The sequence below is a fragment of the Anguilla anguilla genome, chromosome 18, assembly GCF_013347855.1.
Source record: "Anguilla anguilla isolate fAngAng1 chromosome 18, fAngAng1.pri, whole genome shotgun sequence".
NCBI lineage: Eukaryota > Metazoa > Chordata > Actinopteri > Anguilliformes > Anguillidae > Anguilla > Anguilla anguilla.
The window spans coordinates 2,679,150-2,700,611 of NC_049218.1; the positions used below are offsets into that span (position 1 = coordinate 2,679,150).

The window sequence follows — 21,462 nt, forward strand, 5'->3', positions numbered from 1 at the left end:
CTCAAGAGATGTTATGTAAGGACTCTGCGTTTGGAATGCTTATTATTCAAATGGCTGTTATGTAAGATGGGGATTCGAAGCTTGCAGGACAGTGGACACTGCAGATGAATCTCATTACCCTTGCCCAAACAGTGGCACCCCTAGTGGACACTTGGGGTATCACAAAGGCAGTGTGTTGGCCAAGTTGGCTCACAGCCAGCCCTTGAAGTATTGGAAACTTCACCCACTTGTGAAGTTTACAACAGTAGGCAAAGAATACGGTAATGAGCTGTGTGTTGAGGCAATCTCGATCTTTTCCAGAGTCATTTTGGTGCCTGGGTTGGTCTGCTCTTCCTCAACATGTGGCGTAAGCCACACCCACTTTTCTTAGAGAACAAAAAAAAAAGAAACAAAGTGTGAATTTCCAAGGAACCTCGACTGAAAGGGATTTCTAAAGCGATCAATCAGTATGTCAGACAGTCAATTAATCAGTGGTACCCATTTACACAATGAATTGTAATTTCCCAATGAATCAAGTACACAGTTGAAGACGTTCTCTGGAAAACCCAACTGGGAAACATTTCAGGACATTTGCAGACTTGCCCCTTGGGAAGGGCAGTCATTTACACGCATTATACTCTGAGACACAGCTTGTAATTGAGGACGAAAACCATGTGGTAAACTGCTGATGACATGTCTGTTCATGATTCACTTGGATTGAAAGTGTTGTTTAAGTGTTTTCTTTAGGAAAGTGTGGAAAGAATGTTCCACCCACTCATTTGCAGTGAGTAAATCATTATGCCCTGGTTGTGTATCAGGTGATATATATATATATATATATGGGGCCTTTCTGTGTGGAGTTTGCATGTTCTCCTCGTGTCAGTGTGGGCTTCCAGGTGTCTCCCCCACAGCCCAAAGACATGCAGGTTAGGTTCATTGGGAGAGTCTAAATTGCCCCTAGGTATGTGACTGTGTGAGTGAATGAATGGTCTGTGTGTTAGCCATGCGATGGACTGGTGACCTGTCCATTCCTGCCTCTCGCTCAATACATGCTGGGATAGGCTTCAGCACCTCCCGCTACCCTGACCAGGACTAAGGTGGTTAGATAATGGTGCATTAATGGTGTCTGTGTGCATCTGTAGGTGAAAAGGATGAAGTTACTCATAGATTTATTATATAAATAAAATTCATATTCCGATGAATGAAAGAGAAATCTGAGATGCTGAGATGACTCATTGGCAGGCGGCATCGTTTGCTCCTGGACTGGAAGTGCAGCGCATTGCCAGGGTTTTAGAACAGAGGACTGAAATTCCACCGCATGTATTTCTGACAGAATCTAAATGATTTATTGAGGGTGGCGATGTTTGGAAGCGGCCTGCACTGACAGAAAGGCAATAATCAGATGCCTGCGGCCTAACTTGACAGTCGACTGGAATGACCGTGCACTATCAGTCTTAGTCTCTGGGCTGGCATCCTGATCCAGGCTAAAGACATAACCAGGCCTCGCTAGACATAGTCAACTGGAAGTATTAAACGGCAGTCCGTATGTACCGTGTATTTTTCGGTCTATGCCGTGTTCCAGTACAGAAGTTGAGTGAATTAATCCGTATTTCGCTTGGCATTAATGAAATGTTCAGCTGCGTCAGAGCAGAAGGGCGTTCAGAAGAGTTTGCTGCCTTCAGTTCATTTGTCACTGTGATGCAAATATATAGTTTATGTATTTTATCTGGTAGAAAAGTCGAATTTAACTTCTCCCCACACGACATACAAGATGGCTTCATTCATTAGACCTGCTCCTGCAGTCACCAGGAAAAATCCCGTTCTTGCAATTTTTTCCCTCTGGAAGGGCAGAAATCATTTTGCCATCTTTTTTTAATCTGCAGCGATGTTGAAGAGAAGGGGGGGGGGGGGGGAGAGGGGGGGGGGGGTACTTAATTGTTTTTCCTCAAATGGAAACAGAGAAAATGATGTTGGCATTTGTGTAAGGTCAAAAAAAACTTAATTGCAGTTTTGTACGTCATGAGACCGACATAAAACAAGAGAGTTACAGCTCAGAGTGTGAAAAACTCAACTGGCTTCAGATTTTTTGAGATTTCTCAGCATTAGTTAATACTGGATAAATCCCTATGTGTGTATTAGGTTTTCATTACATTAACATAATTGCAGCATTGCAGTGTGGGAATCGGGCACTTCACAGCTGTGTGCTGTTTTTCTTTAGCCGAGCGGAGAAAACGTTTTCCAGCTTCAGCAGCTGGGACTTGTTTAAACTCTCCGTAATGGGAGCTGAAGAGGAACGTTCCCTCTGGGCTTCTGCAGAGCTTCATACCTCTGCCCTCACCCTGCCCGGGCATGCTCAGTGTGCACCCGTTACAGTCTGTCTGAGCATGCTCAGTGTGCACCCGTTACTGTCTGTCTGAGCATGCTCAGTGTGCACCCGTTACTGTGTCTGAGCATGCTCAGTGTGCACCCGTTACTGTCTGTCTGAGCATGCTCAGTGTGCACCCGTTACTGTGTCTGAGCATGCTCAGTGTGCACCCGTTACTGTCTGTCTGAGCATGCTCAGTGTGCACCCGTTACTGTCTGTCTGAGCATGCTCAGTGTGCACCCGTTACTGTCTGTCTGAGCATGCTCAGTGTGCACCCGTTACCGTCTGTCTGAGCATGCTCAGTGTGCACCCGTTACTGTCTGTCTGAGCATGCTCAGTGTGCACCCGTTACTGTCTGTCTGAGCATGCTCAGTGTGCACCCGTTACTGTCTGTCTGAGCATGCTCAGTGTGCACCCGTTACTGTCTGTCTGAGCATGCTCAGGGCGTACGAGTTACTGTCTGTCTGAGCATGCTCAGTGCGCACCGGTTACTGTGTCTGAGCATGCTCAGTGTGCACCAGTTACTGTGTCTGAGCATGCTCAGTGCGCACCCGTTACTGTCTGTCTGAGCATGCTCAGTGTCCACCCGTTACTGTCTGTCTGAGCATGCTCAGTGCACACCAGTTACTGTGTCTGAGCATGCTCATTGTGCACCCGTTACTGTGTCTGAGCATGCTCAGGGCGTACGAGTTACTGTCTGTCTGAGCATGCTCAGTGCACACCAGTTACTGTGTCTGAGCATGCTCATTGTGCACCCGTTACTGTGTCTGAGCATGCTCAGTGCGTACGAGTTACTGTCTGTCTGAGCATGCTCAGTGTGCACCAGTTACTGTCTGTCGGAGCATGCTCAGTGTGCACCAGTTACTGTGCCTGAGCATGCTCAGTGTGTACCAGTTACTGTGTCTGAGTATGCTAAGTGTGTGCCACTGTATATCTGAGCATGCTCAGTGTGCAGGGTGCATACTTAATGCCTTCAAGCACATTGAGTATAATGTGTTACCCTAAAATTTAGAATGCTACTTGACAAAGAAATGTGACATTATTGAATGTGATTCTGTCTTTGTCATGTCTAATAATCATGTAAACTTTGATGCCCTCTAAAATATGAGATATGTGTGTATGTGTGTGTGGGTGTGTGTGTTTGTGTGTGTAGACACACTTCCCCATTCCCTTGCTGCTCGACTGATTTCGCAGCATCCTGTAGTTGCTTGTATTTTTCATTCTGCCTCAAATTATTCCCACAGTGACTCATTAATCATCTAAACATTTTTTTTTTACACTGTGATTGCAGCACAATATACTCCTTACAATTACAGCCTCTTATCAGCAGTCTGCGTGGAATGTGGAACGGATTAGATTGGGGCGGAAACTCCGCAGTGTTTAATCTGGTTGAAACAAATTCGGGAGGTGGGGGGGGGGGAGAGGAAGGATATCACATGACGCTAGAATCGGAGAATAAGCCCTGGCTGTGTTTTCCCAAGCTGCAGTCATTTGCGTGGATCCCTGGGGGACCCCCCCCCCCCCTCTTCCAGAGATCTAACTGGGGCACCGTTGCCGCGGCGACAGGGAGGGACCGGCCTCATGTCAGCAGCTACTGGGCCCAGGCAGCCTTGTAATTAGAACCGGGAAGATTCGGCTCCGTCCCCCGTTATCTCAGGAGCACAGAGGTGCGCCTGCTCCCATGCTACTTAAAACAGGCTGTTTAACGTCCCAACACATTCAGGAGTTTGTTTACATTTCGTTTTTTTTTTTCTTTCCTAAACTGTGACAAACATTTTAGGTTTGGGAATGTCAATAATTTTAAAATGCCTGTGTAGAGAGCAATGTAAAGGGGCGGGGTGAGGCTCATCTGTAATAGGTTTGATAAGTAGGGGGCGTGGTTTTGTCTGGCCAATGAGAACCGGCCTCTGACCAGCTATTCCAGAGATGCATCAAAAACTGGATTGCCGCAGCTGGAGGAAACAATTATGGAATGGGGAGGGGCGTGGTGTCATGGGTCAGCACCAATCAACTTTCTTCTTCCCCCCCCCAGGCTCCTCCTCCCCTACGAGAGGCACATTAAAGGAGAGGAAGACAGGCCCCTCCCCCTGGTCAAACCCAAACGGCCGGACCCCGGGGTTCAGGAGGGCACGGGGGGGAGGCGCCCCAAAGCCGCGCCGGGCCACAAGGCCCCGGGGGAGACGGAGAGCCCCCCGAAAAGCCCCCCGCCCTCGCCGGTGAGTCCCCGATGCCTCCACCTCCCCCGCTCGCCCCCAAGCAACTCCGCTCCCAAAATGGGGGGGAAAAACGACCCCCTCCTTCTTTTTACTCAACCAATAAGCTGCCAGCTTTAAAAGGGTGCTGGCAGGAAGGGTAACAGAGTAAATTTAGGCCAAATTGAGACGCAGCGCAATAGAGTGGAAGTTCCTGTGCTATAGTGACTCTGGGTAATTATGGTGTTTTTACAGTCCTGTTTTTTGTATGAAGTTTGAGTTGTAGGAACAACAGTCTCACATTCGTCAGCTGATCTGAGGCGTGTCCAATGGGGGTGGCCGGGGTGGCCGTTGGCCATCTCTGGAATTTGATTGGCCACCCCAGGTGCCGCCCCTAAATATCTCCACCTAAAATGGCGTTATCATCATTGGCTAATATAACTGTTGGCGATAGTGTGCCTTCCCATGAAGGAAATCCTGGAATCCCCTGCCACTGACTGAGCACTTGAACGATCAAGTAACTCCACCACTGAGCCAGGCCTGATAATGTTTTCTGTATTAAATTACATTCATTTAGTGGATACACTTAAGAAAAACAAAACAATATATGTGCATTAAAAGCAGGAAAACCAAGAGCAGCTGTACTACAGAAAAAGGGCCAAAGCAAGAGTAAAGCATCGTGTTTTCAGCTTGGTGCTTGTGTAACTGCAGTGCGTTTCCTGTTTGGAGCTGTTCTGTATTTAGGCCTGTTTTGCTAGTGCAAACGGCTGGTGTCTGAGGAGATGCTGTAGATCCAGTCTGATAGGCTGCTGTACGAGAAGTGGAGCCATATGTTCCTGTTGCATAAGGCTGTTCCATTCCAAAAAGGCAGCGATTCCGTGGGGATTCGCCAGTTCTCCTAGATAAGCGAAAAAAAGGCTCTTTCAAAAGCAATGAAAAATCAACAACGGAATCGTTTTCCTGTGGTTGACCAAATGATTACAATGGGAGAGTAGGCTTTTAGAATTGTGTTCCAACAACAATGCATTTTGAGCACACGTACGTACATGCATACTGTATATGCACATTTACACATTTATGCAGTTTGTGAAGACATTGACTGCGTGTGTTTGCAAACAAGGCTTACAGCAGTTTGTTCACCTGTTGTAGACCTTTTCTTTTTTTTTTAGAATATTCTGTCATTCAAAGATGGCGGAATTATATGGCACACAAACACCACGGGTGTCACAAAAACACCTTCATCTGATTGTCACTATTCCAGTGGAACTCCCTATACTGTGTGTGCAGTGGACTATCAGTTTTGTGAGGGCTCATTGTAATATGTGCGAGACAGTTTGGATTGTTCTGGACTGGGGGAAATGAACAGTGACACTGTTACTGCGGTGTCATTCTGTGAATGACAATGAAATGATGAAAATGTCAATGATAGATCATCATTATAAGGAAGAGATTTTAAGGAGCCTTGAGTATGACGTAAGTGTATGTGCAGCTATGTTGTGCAGACCCATACTGATTTGAAATCCTGTGCTTTAAAATGCAGCTGAGGGTTTATAACGGGAGGATGGAGTCACACATGCAGTGTTAGTCTGGCTCACTGCTCTGTGTGTCTGCAGGATCCTGGCGGTGAGGAAGAGAGCGCTGAACCTGCACACCCAGCCAAGCGGGAGAGGAAGAGTGAGGACGAGGAGGAAGAGGAGCTGCAGCTCACCGTGAAGAAAGAGACTCCGTGCGGCGACGCGGCGGAGGAGAAACCGCCGCCTGGCGAGGCGACCGCGAGGCTCTCCGGGGACGAGGTTCCCCCGCAGGGGTACCCCGAAACGCAGGCCCGCGCGCCCCCGGACCAAGTCCTGGAAAAGTCCCCGTTCTGCCAGTCCCGCGCTGGAGACCGGCCGCCGGCCCCGCCCACCGCCAGAGAGGCCGCCGCCCACGTGGGCCGCGTGCTCCCCACCCCCCAGCAGAGCCCGCCGCAGGCCGGCGCAGGTGCAGAGGCCCCCGCGGACCAGGAGGAGGAGGAGGAGGAGGAGGAGGACTGCCGTTTCGGCTGCAGAGCGGGGGCGCCCCCTGGGGGTAACGGCGGCATCATGTCGCCCCTGGCCAAGAAGAAGCTGCTGTCGCAGGTTAGCGGCTGCGCTACAGCCGGCGGGTACCCGTTCGCCCCGCCCCCTGCCGTCGCCCACGGCGACCACCGCGCGCACGGGCCGGGAGCCGCGGTCAGCAGGCCGTCCGTCATCCGCCACGCTCAGAGCCTCAAGGCCCTGGGCAACAGGAAACAGGAAGTGACCTCAGAACTTTTCCAGTGGGACCCGGCGCAGCCCCGCCCCACTGCGGGTCCGTACCCGGCGGAGAGGCGAATGGGACACCCCTCCCACGGGCACGGCTTCCCGAACTTCTACGCGCCGCACCCCCTGCTCAGTCTGTACCGGCAGGGGGAACACGTCCTGAGCGGGGGGGGCTCATTCACCTGCAACGGCGGGACGGGGCCCCGTTTCGCCCCGAACGCACATCCCGACTGCCCCGGGTCAGGCTACTGCCCCCCTCTGATGGACGAAGACCCGCCCTGTGGGGAGGAGCCGTCCGACGACCAGCCCACGGACCTGAGCCTCCCCAAACCCTTCCCCCACAAACCGTCCCCCTCCAGGGGCGGAAAGTACGCCCACCCCCACCCCCACCCCGCACCCCATTGGGACTCCCCGCACTCCGGTCTGGACTATCACCCCAAAGCCTGCCGCGTGCCCCCCATGGCCGTCTCCGCCCCCCGCAAGCCCCTGGACCCGCCCCCTCCCCCGCGGGCTCTGGGGAAAGACTCCGTCCCCGGACGCCGTTCGTTGGGTCCCGCCGGGTGGGGCCCCCAGTGCGTGGGGACGGCCCGGCCCCTGCGCCGGACCTTGGAGGAGCTGGAGAAGGGGCCCCCGGAGAAGAAGATTCGGGCGGTCTCGCCCATGCACCCCGCCAGGGCCCGCTCGCCCGACCCGGAGGCCAAGGACCAGCCGGGGGACGGGTTCACGAGGAGCCTCAAGTTCCCGGTGGGCGGCCCGCTGTATCGGCCGCTGTATGCGGGGGCTGAGGAGACGTGTGACAGGCTGGCGTACCCCCACCCCCTGCAGCGCTTGAAGAGCCAGCCCCCGCTCCTGCCCCCCCTGGCGCTCCACTCCCTCATGGTGCAGAGGCACCTGCTGGCCTCAGCCGCTGCCCCCCACCTGTACCGCCATCCGGGGGGAGCCACGTACGGAGACCTCCTGCACCACGGCCTGTTCCCCATGTCCGCCCTCCACCCCCCGCCCGGCTTCAGCACCCCCCAGCTCCCCTCTCTGCACCCCAGTACCAAACTTTAACACCACCCCCCCCCATACCAAACTGTTACAGCCCCCCAATTCTGACCTCCCATTGCTGGGGAACTCCAGCAGAAAAGAAGCCTAACTAAAAGCGTTGCCCCCCCCCCCCCCCCCTTAAGGATAACTTATCTCTTCATTTCTCACGTGTCACACATGGTGCTTCACCCCTCAACAAATTTAGAGAAAGGATTCAGGACCTTTTAATGGAGTTCAGATATAACCGAACCAAGAGTCCAGTACTTATGTCTTAAATTTGGTGATCGTGACTTTGGAAATATAGAGAGAACAAGAGATCACCACAGTACTCTCCGTGAACGGAAATAAAAGATGCATTATATCACTTCAAAATGGCCTTTAAGTGGATACAGATTAAAGATTTCATTTTGACAAATGCTTAGTGCAGGCCAAAACAGTTATTCTTAGGGTAAGACAAGTACCAAATGATGATTTTTGGGGGAGTTCTTTTAAATTTTAACAGGCCAGCAAGCATGACCTGTCATTCTTTTCTGCTGAGAAGCGCTCAGGCAGAGAGTGCGGAAGTGACATCGTACCCAGTAAACGGGCGCTGTGCGGAAGACGCCGGAATCCAGGATGAAACCTCTTTCACAGAAGATGTTTAGATTTTTCTTTTTCCCTGCTCACATGGATGATTTGCACATTTGTTCCAAAAACGCACCAGTAAGCTTGCTTCAGACCTGTAAAGCAGTTGTCGATCTCTGATTCTGACTCTGATTGAGGAATGGCGAGATCGCAACACTAATGGTGGGGGGGTGGGGGGGGTCGAAAGGACAAAAAAAAAAAAAAAAAACCCTGCGTGACAAATCAATGCAATGTACAGTGCAATTTCTCACTTACAAACCTTTACATTACAGCTACACTGTTTAAGCACTGTATTCATGACATATGGTCAGGAAAGATCAATCTGCATTTCAATATGGCTGCAGTCTGTTCATTGTGGATTTAGGTGCGCAGTTAGAATGATCCATAGCGTAGTACTTTTGCGTTCATTCAGCACAGCAGCTATCTGAATGCAGCTGAATGCACCCACAGCAATGCAAGAAGCGGCATATTTTCATGGCTACAGTCACGTCTGGCTGAGCAGAACTGAGCAGATTAATGTCCAGCACTCCTTCGCAGAGTAATTTGAATCGCGTTTTCCACATGGAAAGCGTGGACCGATTTCAGCCGTTTGATTGGTGCAGTGTTCCTCAGCTGATGATGTCATTGTGAAATTGTGTTCCAGAGCTGACCGTGTTCTCTCTCATGTACACTTTCAGCATGATAACTTCGTAAAGGAATTTCAAGGAAAAGGGGTGGGGGGGGGGGGGGGTGTTGTTAAAGCAGTTTAGGATGACAAAAGATGGCAACTGCCACAGTGAAGGAAAAGGGTTCTCACTGCTAATGATGCAATATGTTGTATGAGAAATTTCTGTAAGCTCTGAAAAATTTAGAGGCTTATGTCATTTTTTGCACAAAGCAATTGGGAAAAGAAAAGAGTGAGAGAGATTACTCTGGTTGGGGGAAAAAAAATGTTAAAATGCAACAGCGCCTATTAGAACTCAAATTAGTTGGAATGCGTTTTCTCCAAATAGGTCTGGAGAAGCACTCATGGTTGCTAAGTAACATTATTTGGGTAATAAAAATGTTGTATAAGTGCTGTACAGCTTTGATTTTTGGTGCAGGAGTCGAATGCTTTTTTGTCATTCTGGGAGTTCGGAAGATTTTTCTTGTTGTATGTAACCACGTTGTTTTGTACACGAAGAGAACAGTGTTAAAGAACATTTCTGCTTTGCAAGTTCTTGTGCCTTTTATGAGCAGCTGCAGTGTATTCGATGATAATCGAGAGGAGGTGTAAGGATGTGTTTGAGCGAAAAACACATAATAGATTAAGGTTTCTTTCTCGCCAGGCATTGGCCTGTATTCTATCAAACGTCGGTCCTGACTTTTCAGCAAACGCGTTATGTAACGGGACTATTTTTCTTCACAAACTCAGTTCAGAGAGTCAAGTCTTGACGACCAGTGAACTTGACAAACTGTTTGTAGCTGGAGGAAAAAACAAGAGAGCAAAGATGATAGATTGAATCCCAGTCACAGCGATTGGCATGCGCAGGGTATGATTTTACCTAATCATCCCCTGATTTAATTGGCTAAAAAAAAATGTTCTCTCCCTCCAGTGGAGCTGCTCAGTGACCAACAACAGAGGATTGTGGTTGTACTGGGCAGCTCCCAGGTGTGAATGTGTATGAGTGTGAAGCAGGGCGTTGCTGCACAAGAGCATCCGTGCTCAGCGAACCTACCCTGGGTAAATAAAGGTTAAATACATTTTTAAAGTACTTTATGTGTTCAGTGTAATGGTGAGCGCCAGTCTCACCTTCAGTTACAGAAAGAGCTGTCGGCCAGATGATCATCACAGCCATAAGAAGCACTGGGAATCTAAAACAAAACTAGAATGTTTGTTCATAGCAGATGATGATTTACTTCATTGTATTTTTGTCGCATTAAGCAGTGTGTGAACTTCAGTCTGTCTGATTGTTTGGGATGACTGAACACAAACCAGTTTATATGGGGTTTCTTTGCTGTAAATAATGTACATTTGGACCTTTAGTACTGTGTTTGTGGCTGATGTACAGTATATCGTAAAGCTATGGTAAAGGTGTAGTTTTATTGTTTTGAAGGTTGAATGACCACATAAGTTTAAACACTACAGGCAGAAAGGTAGTATTGATTTTCACCCTTGGTATGTCTTGTATTTTTAGTTTATTTTATTATTTTTATTATTTGTTTCTGAACTTCTGGAAATGCTTTTGATACTATGTGCTGTCAGTTTCCCAATCACATCACTGGCAAACAAAAAACTTTGTATTTTATGATCCACTGTATAATTAAAATATTTTGCTACCAATTTCAGTTATATTTTAGTTCTTGCTACAACTGTGGCAGTCTACCCCAATGCACTGTTTGCTATGTATGGTTTAAGAGCAATATTTGCATATTGTGCACTTTCCCCAAGTGTCCAAAGTTGCAGAAAGGCCTTCATTATGAGCAGGCTTATGTTGTTCATGCTATGAATATCATAGTGAATATAATATTGAATGATCTGGAGCAGCATTTTCAGATTTAGGGAATTATGGCTATGCTGCAGGGTGTCTCCACGCTGTGGAGATTATATTCACATGCATTTTAACATATTTTCCCATTCTGTGTTAATATAGCATATGGAATATACTCCAGACTCACTAATGTGAACACTTGGCACATGCAAAGAACCGCGCGACACAAAGGTGGTAAAGATGTGTGATTGAACCCATTACCTAGGGGTACCTTAACAAGTTTTTTTTTTTTTTTAAGAGGAAGACTTCTGATGTCATCCAGGTTCTGTTGTTTCGCACAGGTGCGATTTCCTCATCCCCTGTGAGGCGTCCCCCTGGGTCACGGGCATTGCCTCCGGAAATTCCATCACGGGATTACATCCAGCCCCTGTGCCCCGCAGCGCGTTCTATAAACGAATCAGCGTCGTCCCAAAATGGGGTCACCTTCGTGCCTCGTGTCTTACGGCTGTGCAATAACCCGTTTTCTGATATCTACGGGGCGCAGCGTTTTTAAACGGATGATCCGCCCCCTGTTTTCGGGGTCTGTGCGGTGATGCCGGACCCAGCCCGTCTCTCTGTTTCTCCAGAGCTAATAGCACACCCAGCCTGGGGAGGAAAAAAAAACACAACGACAGCTAATCTGTGAAACGCAGGCTGAGGCTGAATGAACTGTGTCCCATTGCTTATGAAGGGGAGCCCGGCAAATCAGGTCAGCCAGATTTACTAAAGTCATGTTTTTATTCTAGAGCTGGAACACATCTCAAGGTCTTTAACTGCATTCTCCTCTTGTGAAGTATGCATACATTCAGTCCTCTCTCTCTCTCTCTCTCTCCCTCACACACACACAGTGATCCAAAACTGTCTTTTGCAAACAAAGCGTTCTCTTGTGTGACTGGAATGTTAAACCTGGAGAATAGTTGGCCCTGCATCTTTACTGCACCGCCTCGTATCTGTACAGTGGAGTTCCTGCTGCAGTTTGATTTTAGCGCCACCTGCTGGTCCAGAGCGTGCACTGACGTTATTTGCACCCATGGCAGCCAGCATCTCTTGATTAATTAGTCCAGCAGCAGCTACTTAACTGGGAGAGATTCTGACCGGCAGATAAGTCCCCCAGATGGGCTTATCGGTTGGTAAAAATCTGTTTTAATTAGCCCTGCTAAAGTTCTTCTGAGTTGAGAAATGTGCTTTTCCTCTCTAACTGTCAGTGTTTGGAGTATAAATTCTGGACAGATGTTATGCAGCCTCTTCCTTATATGATGTAATGTTTTCTTATTACCTCATAAAACCCCGTTCTTGTATGATCTAATATTTTTTATCTGGCTGGCCTTGACCAAAAAAAATTATTTAAATTTTTTTGCATCTGATCATCACAAATGAGGCTAGTTTTTTTCTGACGCCTGAATGCAGTTGGCCTTTTCCCCCAATGGCTTTCATGCTCCAGTGAGTGTCATAATAAACCATCACTGTTTAGCCTTAGTGAGGGCCAGCGGCGGGTTCCAGCAATGGGTCCCGTTTGCAAGGAGGACATGACTGAGCTATTTATGTGGAAGGGCCAGGAAACGCCTCATCCAAGGAATGTACCGTTTACACAATGGTCAAACAATAAAAAGACTACACAGGAAAATCTGAAATGAAGGAAAATTAATTGCACATCTTCCTGCTATGGACAACTATACATTCACAGTACCTCCGTTAACACAGCTTATACTAATTTCTCACGATACGTTTGTTAAATTCTGTTAGTTCATTGTAGTACACAACTTAATCTTAAGCTAACATGCTAAATAGCCTACTGAGGCTACCAGTCGGTTTCTAAAGTGTATAATGCATAACATTTTTTAAAATCCAAACGTTTTTTAGCCATGTGGATGCAATTATTAGTTGATCAACAGTTTGTGAGTTTCACTGGTTCAAGGCAGCATGGATAGGATGACATAAGTGGTGTCAAGTGGCGAGTGGTCTGTCCGTGTTGAGTGTGATTAGTTTCACCAGCCTTTGGGATTGATCTTCTCCCGGAAGGACTTGCGCGCGTGGCGGGGGGCGGGGGCCGGCTTTGGGGGGCGGGGCGGCGGCTGGTTCTCGGAGCCCTGCGGGCGGACGGGGGCGGGCTTGTGGGTGGGGCCCTGGTTCTTCTGCAGCTGCTGGATGATGGCGGAGAACTTGGCGTCCAGAGAGGGCCTGCCGGTGCGCGCGCCGTGCTTCCTCGGCTTCTGCTCGTCCTGCTGGAGGGCGCCGGCTATGTTCGGGGCATAGGGGGCGCTGTTGAGCAGGGTGTGGGGGGCGTTGCTTATACTTGAGGCGTAGGGGGCGCTGTTCAGTGGGGCATAGGGGGCGCTGGTTATGCTCGAGGTGTAAGGGGCGCTGGGTATGTTTGGGGCATAGGGGGCGCTGGTTATGCTCGAGGTGTAAGGGGTGCTGGGTATGTTCGGGGCATAGGGGGCGCTGGTTAATTTCGGAGCATAGGGGGCACTATTGAGCGGGCCGCTGTTGGGGGCGGGGGAGTAAGGCTGCTTATCGGGCGGCGGGGGTGGGGCACGTCTCTTTTTGGTGCCGCCGCGGTTGGGGCTGGGGGAGAGCACGCTCTTCTGCACCACCAGAGGGCGGGACCCCCCGAACAGAGCCGACCAATCGGGGGCCTCCGTTTCCTCCTCCTGCCCAATGAGGAAGCGGCCTCCGGTTTCCTCTATCTTGTTGTGGATGATGTCTGTGAGGCTTTCAAATTTCCCCGGTGAGCCGATGCCTGTGGGAGAAACAGCGAGGCGTGTGATGTGGCTGGGACTGTATCCCATGATCACATGTCAAAGAGCACACCAGTGCAGCACCGTGTATGATAACCGTGCTGAATAATCAAGAAAACTGCTTTGGTCACATGCAAGATGACTGCTTGGTTTTGCTCAATCACCTCTAACTTAAATCACTTCTCAAGTTCAAATTAAAGCTCAAATAACACTTTGGGCTGGTTTCTCTGAGCCTAGTCCTAGACTAAATCTTAACTGAATTTTTCTTTTAGTCTCGGACTAGGATTAGTCCAGGTCAGGGAAACCGGTCCTTCAAGCGAACGTTAAAGAATATCAATATTTAGGCTGGCGTGGGTAAAGGGCACTCACTCAGATCGTTGTAGACCGAATCGGCATGCCTGGCCTGGAAGAGCGGTGGTTTCTTTGGAGACAGCACCTCGATCTTCATCAGCTCACTGCAGCAGTGCTGCCATTCAGCTGTAAGAGGGAAAACGCCACGGTTACGACAGCATCGGCCCTCTCCATGGAAACAGCCATGTTTACGACTTGGTCATACAGGTGCTGCCTGAAGCGGTTGTGGTCAGGGCTCACCTTGGTCGTACAGGTGCATAGTCATGGTCAGGGCTCACCTTGGTCGTACAGGTGCACAGCCACAGTCAGGGCTCACCTTGGTTGTACAGGTGCACGGTCATGGTCAGGGCTCACCTTGGTCGTACAGGTGCACGGTCATGGTCAGGGCTCACCTTGGTCGTACAGGTGCTGCCGGAAAGCCTCCATCCAGGCCTGCAGCTGCTCCCTACTCTCGGCTGTGAACACGCCGCTCTCTCCTGCCGGCCCCGCCCCCGCGGGGTTTATTATGGTCAGGCTGTCTGAGCCCTTCCTGTGGTCCTTATCCACCAAGCGTATCCGCGTGTCCTGCACAGAGGAGAACCGTTTCATCCCCGGGAAGCACTCAAAATACCAACAGCACAACCATAACTGCAACCACAAACACCACAACCACAACAAAAACAACAACAACCACAGCAGCAGCAGCAGCAACGTGTGGTTGCTGTTTATTGGAAAGAGCTTTGAGTTCACTGAATGAACTCAACTTTGGCACTGCATGGGGATGGTCAGGGTGGGCTCCATTTTGGATCTACATTTCCTACATTTTGAGCTTACCTTGTTGATGGGAATGGTCAGGGCAGGCTCCATTTTGGCTCAAAATTTCCCTTGCTTTGAGCTTACCTTGTTGATGGGGATGGTCAGGGCGGGCTCCATTTTGGCCTGTATTTCCTCTGGGGAGTAGTAGCAGGCCAGGCACCCGGCTCTCAGGACGCAGTACAGCGAGCAGCACCTCATCACGCCCCCAACGTTCTGCTGAGCACGCCAAAAGCACCCGTGTTAATTCATCTATCTCATCAGCAGGGAAAATCTGAGGCTCACACACTTGTAGCAGTCACTCATATCCCATGGTTGCTTGCTAATTAGTTTCCTTCAGTGCGTATTATTTCGTTTTTCACTTAGTTCGATGTTTCTTATCGATTTCGTATTCACTCGGTTCGAAATTCCTGTGGCTCAGTGGTTGATTGCAGGGCTATGAGGATCAGCTGCTGATCAGTGCCTTGGAGACTGGCTGTTAATTGATGATTGAGAGCAGCTGTTGTGCATTCTTCTCTCGTCCAATCAGGATGCGACAGCACCCTTCCTGTTGGACTTAAAACAGGCCAGAAGTTGCATATCCATTTATTTCTGATCCTGTCATGCTCATGTCAGCAGCCTCTTTGAGAGGAACTCTACTAGAACTTTCATTTGAGAGTTTCATTGCTCTAGTTGTCAGACTAATGGAGGACTAGTAGTGAGAGTATTGGGAAGCCTAGCTATTTTCAAGGTGTTGCATTTATTAAAAAAAACACCTTTGCTAGGTGAACGGTGCAAGGGTAGGTTAACAGTTAGCTTTGGCTTATCCATTGAAAGTTCATATGGTTTGCCTAGCTCTTGAATTTAGGTTTTGTTTTTTTTTTTAAGCCACAAAACCCTCCTTATCCACCTAATTCCTTTTGAAATTATTAATATATTTTATTGTGCTGTTCTCAGATGGTAAAGCCAGAGATTACTCAGGATCTTAAGTGTGCAGGTTACCTGCTGGGCTAGCAGTGACTCAGGTTACCTGCTGGTTGTGACTCAGGTGTGCAGGTTACCTGCTGGTTGAGGAAGCCGCTCATCATTTCCTGGGTCATGCAGTCTGGCTGGGCCACCAAGCGGCAACAGAGGCTTCCGTACAGGGGCAGCCAAGAGGAACACTCGGCTAGACCCGAAAACACACACACCCACACACTCTTATTCAGCAGCATACTCGACGCCTCTGAATAGTTATTCACTTTCAAGTGACTTGAAACTAAAAAAACTGATGAGTTCTGATGGGAATTTCCTGCCATTACATTCTGAACGGGTATCAAACGAAACATTTTGTGTCCACGATGCCATCAAACAGTATGTGATTGCATCCCATTTTAAAAAACTATTTGTGTGAACACCATTATAGCATGGTCTTCTTACCAATGGCATGCATTATGCGAACCTTGTTCACAATGACAGTGCACAGATGGGTAAAAGAAGAGTTTTAATGCCCCCAGATTTTATTTATTATTTTATTTTCCCGTGCAGCGGTCTCACCGTTCTGTGCGACCATGAGCGAGTGGGACTGGAATGTTCCCTCCGCCTGGGCCAGGCAGAGCGTGGTGTACGCCAGCAGGCTGTACCTCGCCGCGCTGGAACACAAGACGCACGCGCCCGTCAGTCCTGCCAGAGCCCCGCCCCCCACACGCCGCTCGGCATGCTGGTCTCACAACAGCTACGTTCACGCTCAAATCAGTCGCGTACTGACAGGCAGGTAAACGTACAGGTGATGCACGGACTATAGGAACATTTAATTCAGGCTAGTAGTGCGGTACAACGATTAGGTAACTGGGCCTTGTGACTTTGCAGAGGTTGCTGGTTCGATTCCCAGGTGTGGAATGTTGTAGCGCCCTTGAGAAAAGTTACTAAACCTGAATTGCTTCAGTAAATATTCAGTTGTGTAAATAGATTCTAAGTAAAAAAAAAAAATGTAAGTTGCTTTTGGATAAGTCTGATAAATTAAACAAATGTAATTTGGATCTGCTGTGATGAAATTAAAATGGAAGGAATTCATTCAGGACTCCTAAATTGCCTTTTAAATAACATCCTATATTAAAACACTGTTTGGCTAAGCCTCGGGACAAAAACCAATGAGACGAACTCCGTCATATCAAGGCTGACGTAATGTAACTGGCGAAGGGGGGCGGGGATTTCTCACGGGGATATGGGATGGGACTGCAGGAAAGACTCCGGGTCTCCTGCCTCCAGCAGGGGGCAGAGTTTTCTCCCGGAGGCCTTGCCCAGGGAATTCCGCAGCTTCTTGGCCAGCTTCTTTGGCGTGTTGACCAATGACGCGTCGTCCTCCACGGCGCAGCTGTACAGCTCCAGCGTGAGCTCGAACTGCGGCCGAGCGTCGGAGCTGCAAGGGGAGCACACGCGTGTGTGTGTGAAACGCGAGCACACACATACACACACACACGCGTGTGAAACGTGAGAACGCTGGGCAGGTTGCCCCCTGCGCTGAAATCACACCGTCACCGTGGAGATTGACGGCCGCAGTGAGGGCCTGTGGAGGAAGGCGGCCAGAAACGCCGTCCGCTCCTGAAGTTTCATTCATTCATTCATTCATTCATTCAGATCTGACTACATTTACGGCTGGTGTCACAGGGAATACATACAGAGCAACATTTCACTGGAGGCCCCACTCATTTGCTGCACACATTCATATGACAGAATGGACAATAAAATAACCATTTAAACTATGGATCAGTTTTCTAGAACACTTGTAAGACTTGAAACAGTTTTTTTTTTGCTCTTTGCAATGAGCCAAAATTTTATTTAGTGCAATGTGACCAGTCAAGTATCAGCTATTGATATTGGTCTACTTGTGCAACATGTAAATTCCACTTTGTGTGCCTATAGATCCATTCAATAATGTCTCCAACTCGATACTTACAATATCGTTAAGCCCTCAAAGCAAATATCTGTTGCAGATTTATCCACCACCACCATTTCTGTGTCAAAAACTTCTGCTCCAATTTTCATCAGGCAAAACACAGCCACTCGTCTGGAGCCTATAAAAAGGATTCATGAATGCAAGGATTAAAATGACACAATGAGGCAATGCTAAAAATATCACACTCATTTCAGCGATATCATTACATAAACTCGCCAGGGACGATTCCCTCAGCAGTCTCTGTAAAAAGGTCAGAAGATAGGCCAGAATGAAATTCAAACTGCTGCGCAGAAACAGATTACTCTTTCATTCAGTATGAAATTTGTGAGTACCAGGGTGGAAATGGTTGAGGTGTTTTCTCTTTATATGGAAATAATTCAAGTTCAAAATTTTTTACCGAAAACACAGATCAAAAGCGCTTACTTCCTTTGTTGCTGAAGTGGTCAGAGTCTTTCCACATCAATGGTATTCTCAGCCCTGGAGAGGAAACGAAAAGGACACTATGCTACATTACACTGTTTGGCACATCTGATAAATTATTTGTCACTGTTTTAAAAATACAAATGCGAACACAGAGAGATTGATCTGGAAGGGAGAAGCTATTGTACCCAGTTCATAATTTTGTCTCTAAGGGTTTTTTTTCCCCAGGTACACCTGTCTGGTCCCATTCTCCCATGTTACATTCATGCCACTGTCACACTTCCGCATTACACTTTTAAGAAAAACTGTACGCCTGTTGTAAAAACTGTACACCAACTGACAGATTTTTATTCTTTGCACACCGTCCCAATTGTACAGCCATTTTAATTTCCCATGGTGGAAGTTCAGCTAGACACTAGTAACACAAGGCAGCAAACAGACCTGCTGTTCAACATGCAAGATGGCATGAACCATCTGTGTTTACTGCACAAAATATGTAAACAAATACACAGGTGCAAAAGTAACATAGATTATTCCTCGTTAATTACACCATTCCTTGTTCGCGTTCAGTTTTAATTGGGCTTCAGATTTCATAATGCGCTGACCGTACCTGAAAGGGCAACTTTCCCCCTGCATGGCACTCGGTCCTCAGAAACTGGATCTGACCACCTGCAAAACACGAGCAGGAAGCTCACCTGTGCTCGGGTCTCTGCATATCAAACACCAATATGAACACACAAAAGTGTGGTTCCACTGAAAAGAGCAATGCGTTGCATCAGAGTCACCCTGTTCCTGGAGATCTACCGTCCTGTCCGTTTCCATTTCAACCCTAATTTGGCACGCCTGATTCTACTCAATAGCAGATCTCTAGCTGTGGAATGAAGTGTGCATTGTTAGGATTGGAGTGAAAGCCAACAGGACTGTCGATCTCCAGGGACAGGGCTGGACGTCCCTCTTGTCACATGAACAGTATAAAAAGCAGACTACTTTTTTTTAGGTCTAGAGTAGCCTCCATCCACTAGGGGGCGCTGTTCTATATGAATAGACCCTCACCTCCTGTGACCGGCTGCCTTTGCATCCAGATGCTCCTTCCTCTTCTGCAGCTCGGTCATGTAGGCCTTGATGCGGGTGTTGCAGGTCAGGAGGCTTTTTGAGGCGTTCAGGATTTGGTCTCGTTTGGTGCTGGCCACCAGTAGCTTGTACGCTCCCTCTCGCATGCGGACTTCGAAGTCTATCTTCTCCTGAATACTGCTATCCTGCAGGCCCCAACCCCCAAATATATATATATATATATATATATATATATATATATACACATACATATAGACACAAGCAAATGCAGCAGCATCTGCCTCTCAGAATTCCAACGGAACAGATGGCGGTGTATTGCGGAAGAGCGTACACAGACAGGAGAGCGCTCAGCCAAAGACAGTAGCTCAACTAAATGAGTGAAGATGAGGGGGGTGACTGGTGGAGTGTATTTGTGACAATGTCTGAAGGGGAATAAGATTTTACATTTTGGAACAAGTTTAGCGCAGCAAATCTCCAAAAAAACACCATCTGTTCACTTACATAGAAGGTTAGATAACAAACACAGAATAAACATGAAGGTATGGGATTTTTTTCCTAAAAATCATACCTAATCTGCCGAGAGTATAACAGTACATATTAACTTTAGTGCAGGAAAAAATGTAAAAGAACAGTGGCATATAAACACTGCAGCTCTAAAATATGTCACTGAGAATGTGACTCATCTTCGATTAATTTTAATAACCACTTTATTCTCATTTAATCAGTCAATGAACAGGCGCAATTAATTTCTAAATCCAAAATCACAACAGAGTAAGCCGAATGAGATACGTACGCATGTGAGTATACGCTAAATACTGTACATGAAATATGACGTAAAACAGTAACATAAAACAGAATGACGTTGATGTGTGCGTGCTTGTTTGTTGGGGGTGGGGGACTGGGAGTGGGAGTGGGGTTTTGAATGCGAGTCCAAACACAAAAGACATCTAGAATCTAGAGTGAACCAGTGTTAAACCGGTGTTATGATGATGTTTATAACAAATCAAATCACTTCGTCCTAAACATGCTAGGTCAGTTTTTTTTTAAATATTCTCTTTAATGGTATGTAACCTGCCAACTATACGCCACGAAGTAGCCTATAATTGAATCCGTTTTTCTTTTCAGTTTTTTTCTGACAGAAATTAGCCTATGTGGAGCTGAGCAAGCTGAACTTCGCTTTGGGTTAGACTGCACTGGATTCCTACTACAGTGTAAATGCAAAAATACCTAAAATTTTGAAAATAACCATCATCATGCACCTTCAACACAGTTTTTTCTACCTTTATTTTCTTAGATATCTGTCGTATGTACAACAAGTTCATGTCCTCTACAATCTGAAGAGTGTCATTCAGACTTGTACACCTTTTCATGAACTTTCCCTGTAAGAACATTTTAGTTTGATGTTAATGGAAAAACCAAAGAAAACAATTAAATTATGAACGTTGAAATTGCATGGATTGGTTACAGAGCAGACTATTTTCACATACTGAAATGTAAAAAGACCCTTTGTCCTTAGCTTCTCGGTTTACATCTTCACCGATAAGATTACAGACGGCTATAAACGGCGGAAAATAATCAAAGCTACTTCATCAGCTCAACAAACTAGCGAAAGGCAATAACAACAACCGCAAATCGCCCTCGTTCGCTTTTGTACCAGCACGAAACTGCTGAAAACGTTGCTCTTCTACGGGAGAAATATTACAGGATGCTTTTGCATTCATGCATTTGGACATTTTGTACATTTGAGTAGTTGTGTACTCCTGCATTAATTTCTTGGGCACAACATAATCGCAAAGGAAAGAAAATCAAGGTACAGTGGGCGTAAACGGTTTCGATATGACAGAGTATTCCCTAGCTTGTTCGTTAACAGTAACTCTTAGGAACCCGCAAACTTTTTCATAACTAAAGCTAGTTTTCTAAGAGATTGGCTAAAAAGAGGGGGGGGTCACCTCATTTGGTAGAAGTACTGTGCTCTGTCGGATCTTCTTTCTTTTTATCTCCATACCGAGGGAAGAGCAGGACGATACAGTAGCCCTGGCCCGTTCGTTCCTGCGGAAGTTTTGAATATCGCGCGGACCATCCATACTCGCCATTCGCTCAGCGCTGCCCAGGCAATAAACAGAGAACAGCTGCCTACGTCTGCAGCGTCACTGAGCCGAGCAAGGTCCGCCTCCCGGAGTCCACAATAGGATTCTACCATATTTCAATATTTGAATTTT

The 21,462-nt window shown here is 47.7% G+C and overlaps 2 protein-coding genes across 4 annotated transcripts in view; one reads left to right on the forward strand and one right to left on the reverse strand.

The window, feature by feature from the left end:
• Positions 1-10,766, forward strand: part of LOC118218404 (AT-rich interactive domain-containing protein 5B-like) — a 77,858-nt gene extending 67,092 nt beyond the window's left edge. The window contains exons 9-10 of the mRNA XM_035401031.1: positions 4,377-4,560; positions 6,150-10,766. Of these exons, the coding sequence (XP_035256922.1) occupies positions 4,377-4,560; positions 6,150-7,868 (1,903 nt within the window). The 3' untranslated portion in view covers positions 7,869-10,766. The remainder of the gene's footprint in view (positions 1-4,376; positions 4,561-6,149) is intronic.
• Positions 10,767-12,480: 1,714 nt separating this feature from the next.
• rtkn2a (rhotekin 2a) lies at positions 12,481-21,377 on the reverse strand. Of its 3 annotated transcripts, XM_035399693.1 has the most exons (13): positions 21,193-21,336; positions 19,226-19,428; positions 18,783-18,841; positions 18,176-18,229; positions 17,753-17,870; positions 17,015-17,215; positions 16,354-16,448; positions 15,879-15,985; positions 14,926-15,057; positions 14,439-14,610; positions 14,065-14,172; positions 13,381-13,697; positions 12,481-13,326 (listed from the first exon to the last, which is right to left on the reverse strand). In XM_035399693.1, the coding sequence occupies exons 1-13, from the start codon at positions 21,334-21,336 to the stop codon at positions 12,943-12,945; spliced, it is 2,094 nt and encodes a 697-aa protein (XP_035255584.1). In that variant the 3' UTR covers positions 12,481-12,942. The 3 variants fall into 3 exon arrangements, with proteins under 3 accessions (XP_035255584.1, XP_035255583.1, XP_035255582.1); XM_035399692.1 differs by having other exon boundaries at positions 12,481-13,697; positions 14,926-15,054; positions 21,193-21,377; XM_035399691.1 differs by having other exon boundaries at positions 12,481-13,697; positions 21,193-21,377.
• Between the last annotated feature and the right edge of the window lie 85 nt (positions 21,378-21,462).

Coding starts and splice junctions, on each gene's coding strand:
- rtkn2a (XM_035399691.1), bottom strand. CDS start 21,336: ATGGCGAGTATGGATGGTCCGCGCGATATTCAAAACTTCCGCAGGAAC. Junction 17,216..17,752: donor TTTGAGGGCTTAACGATATT/GTAAGTATCGAG, acceptor CTCCCCTTGCAG/CTCCGACGCTCGGCCGCAGT. Junction 15,058..15,878: donor GCGGCTTCCTCAACCAGCAG/GTAACCTGCACA, acceptor TGGCGTGCTCAG/CAGAACGTTGGGGGCGTGAT.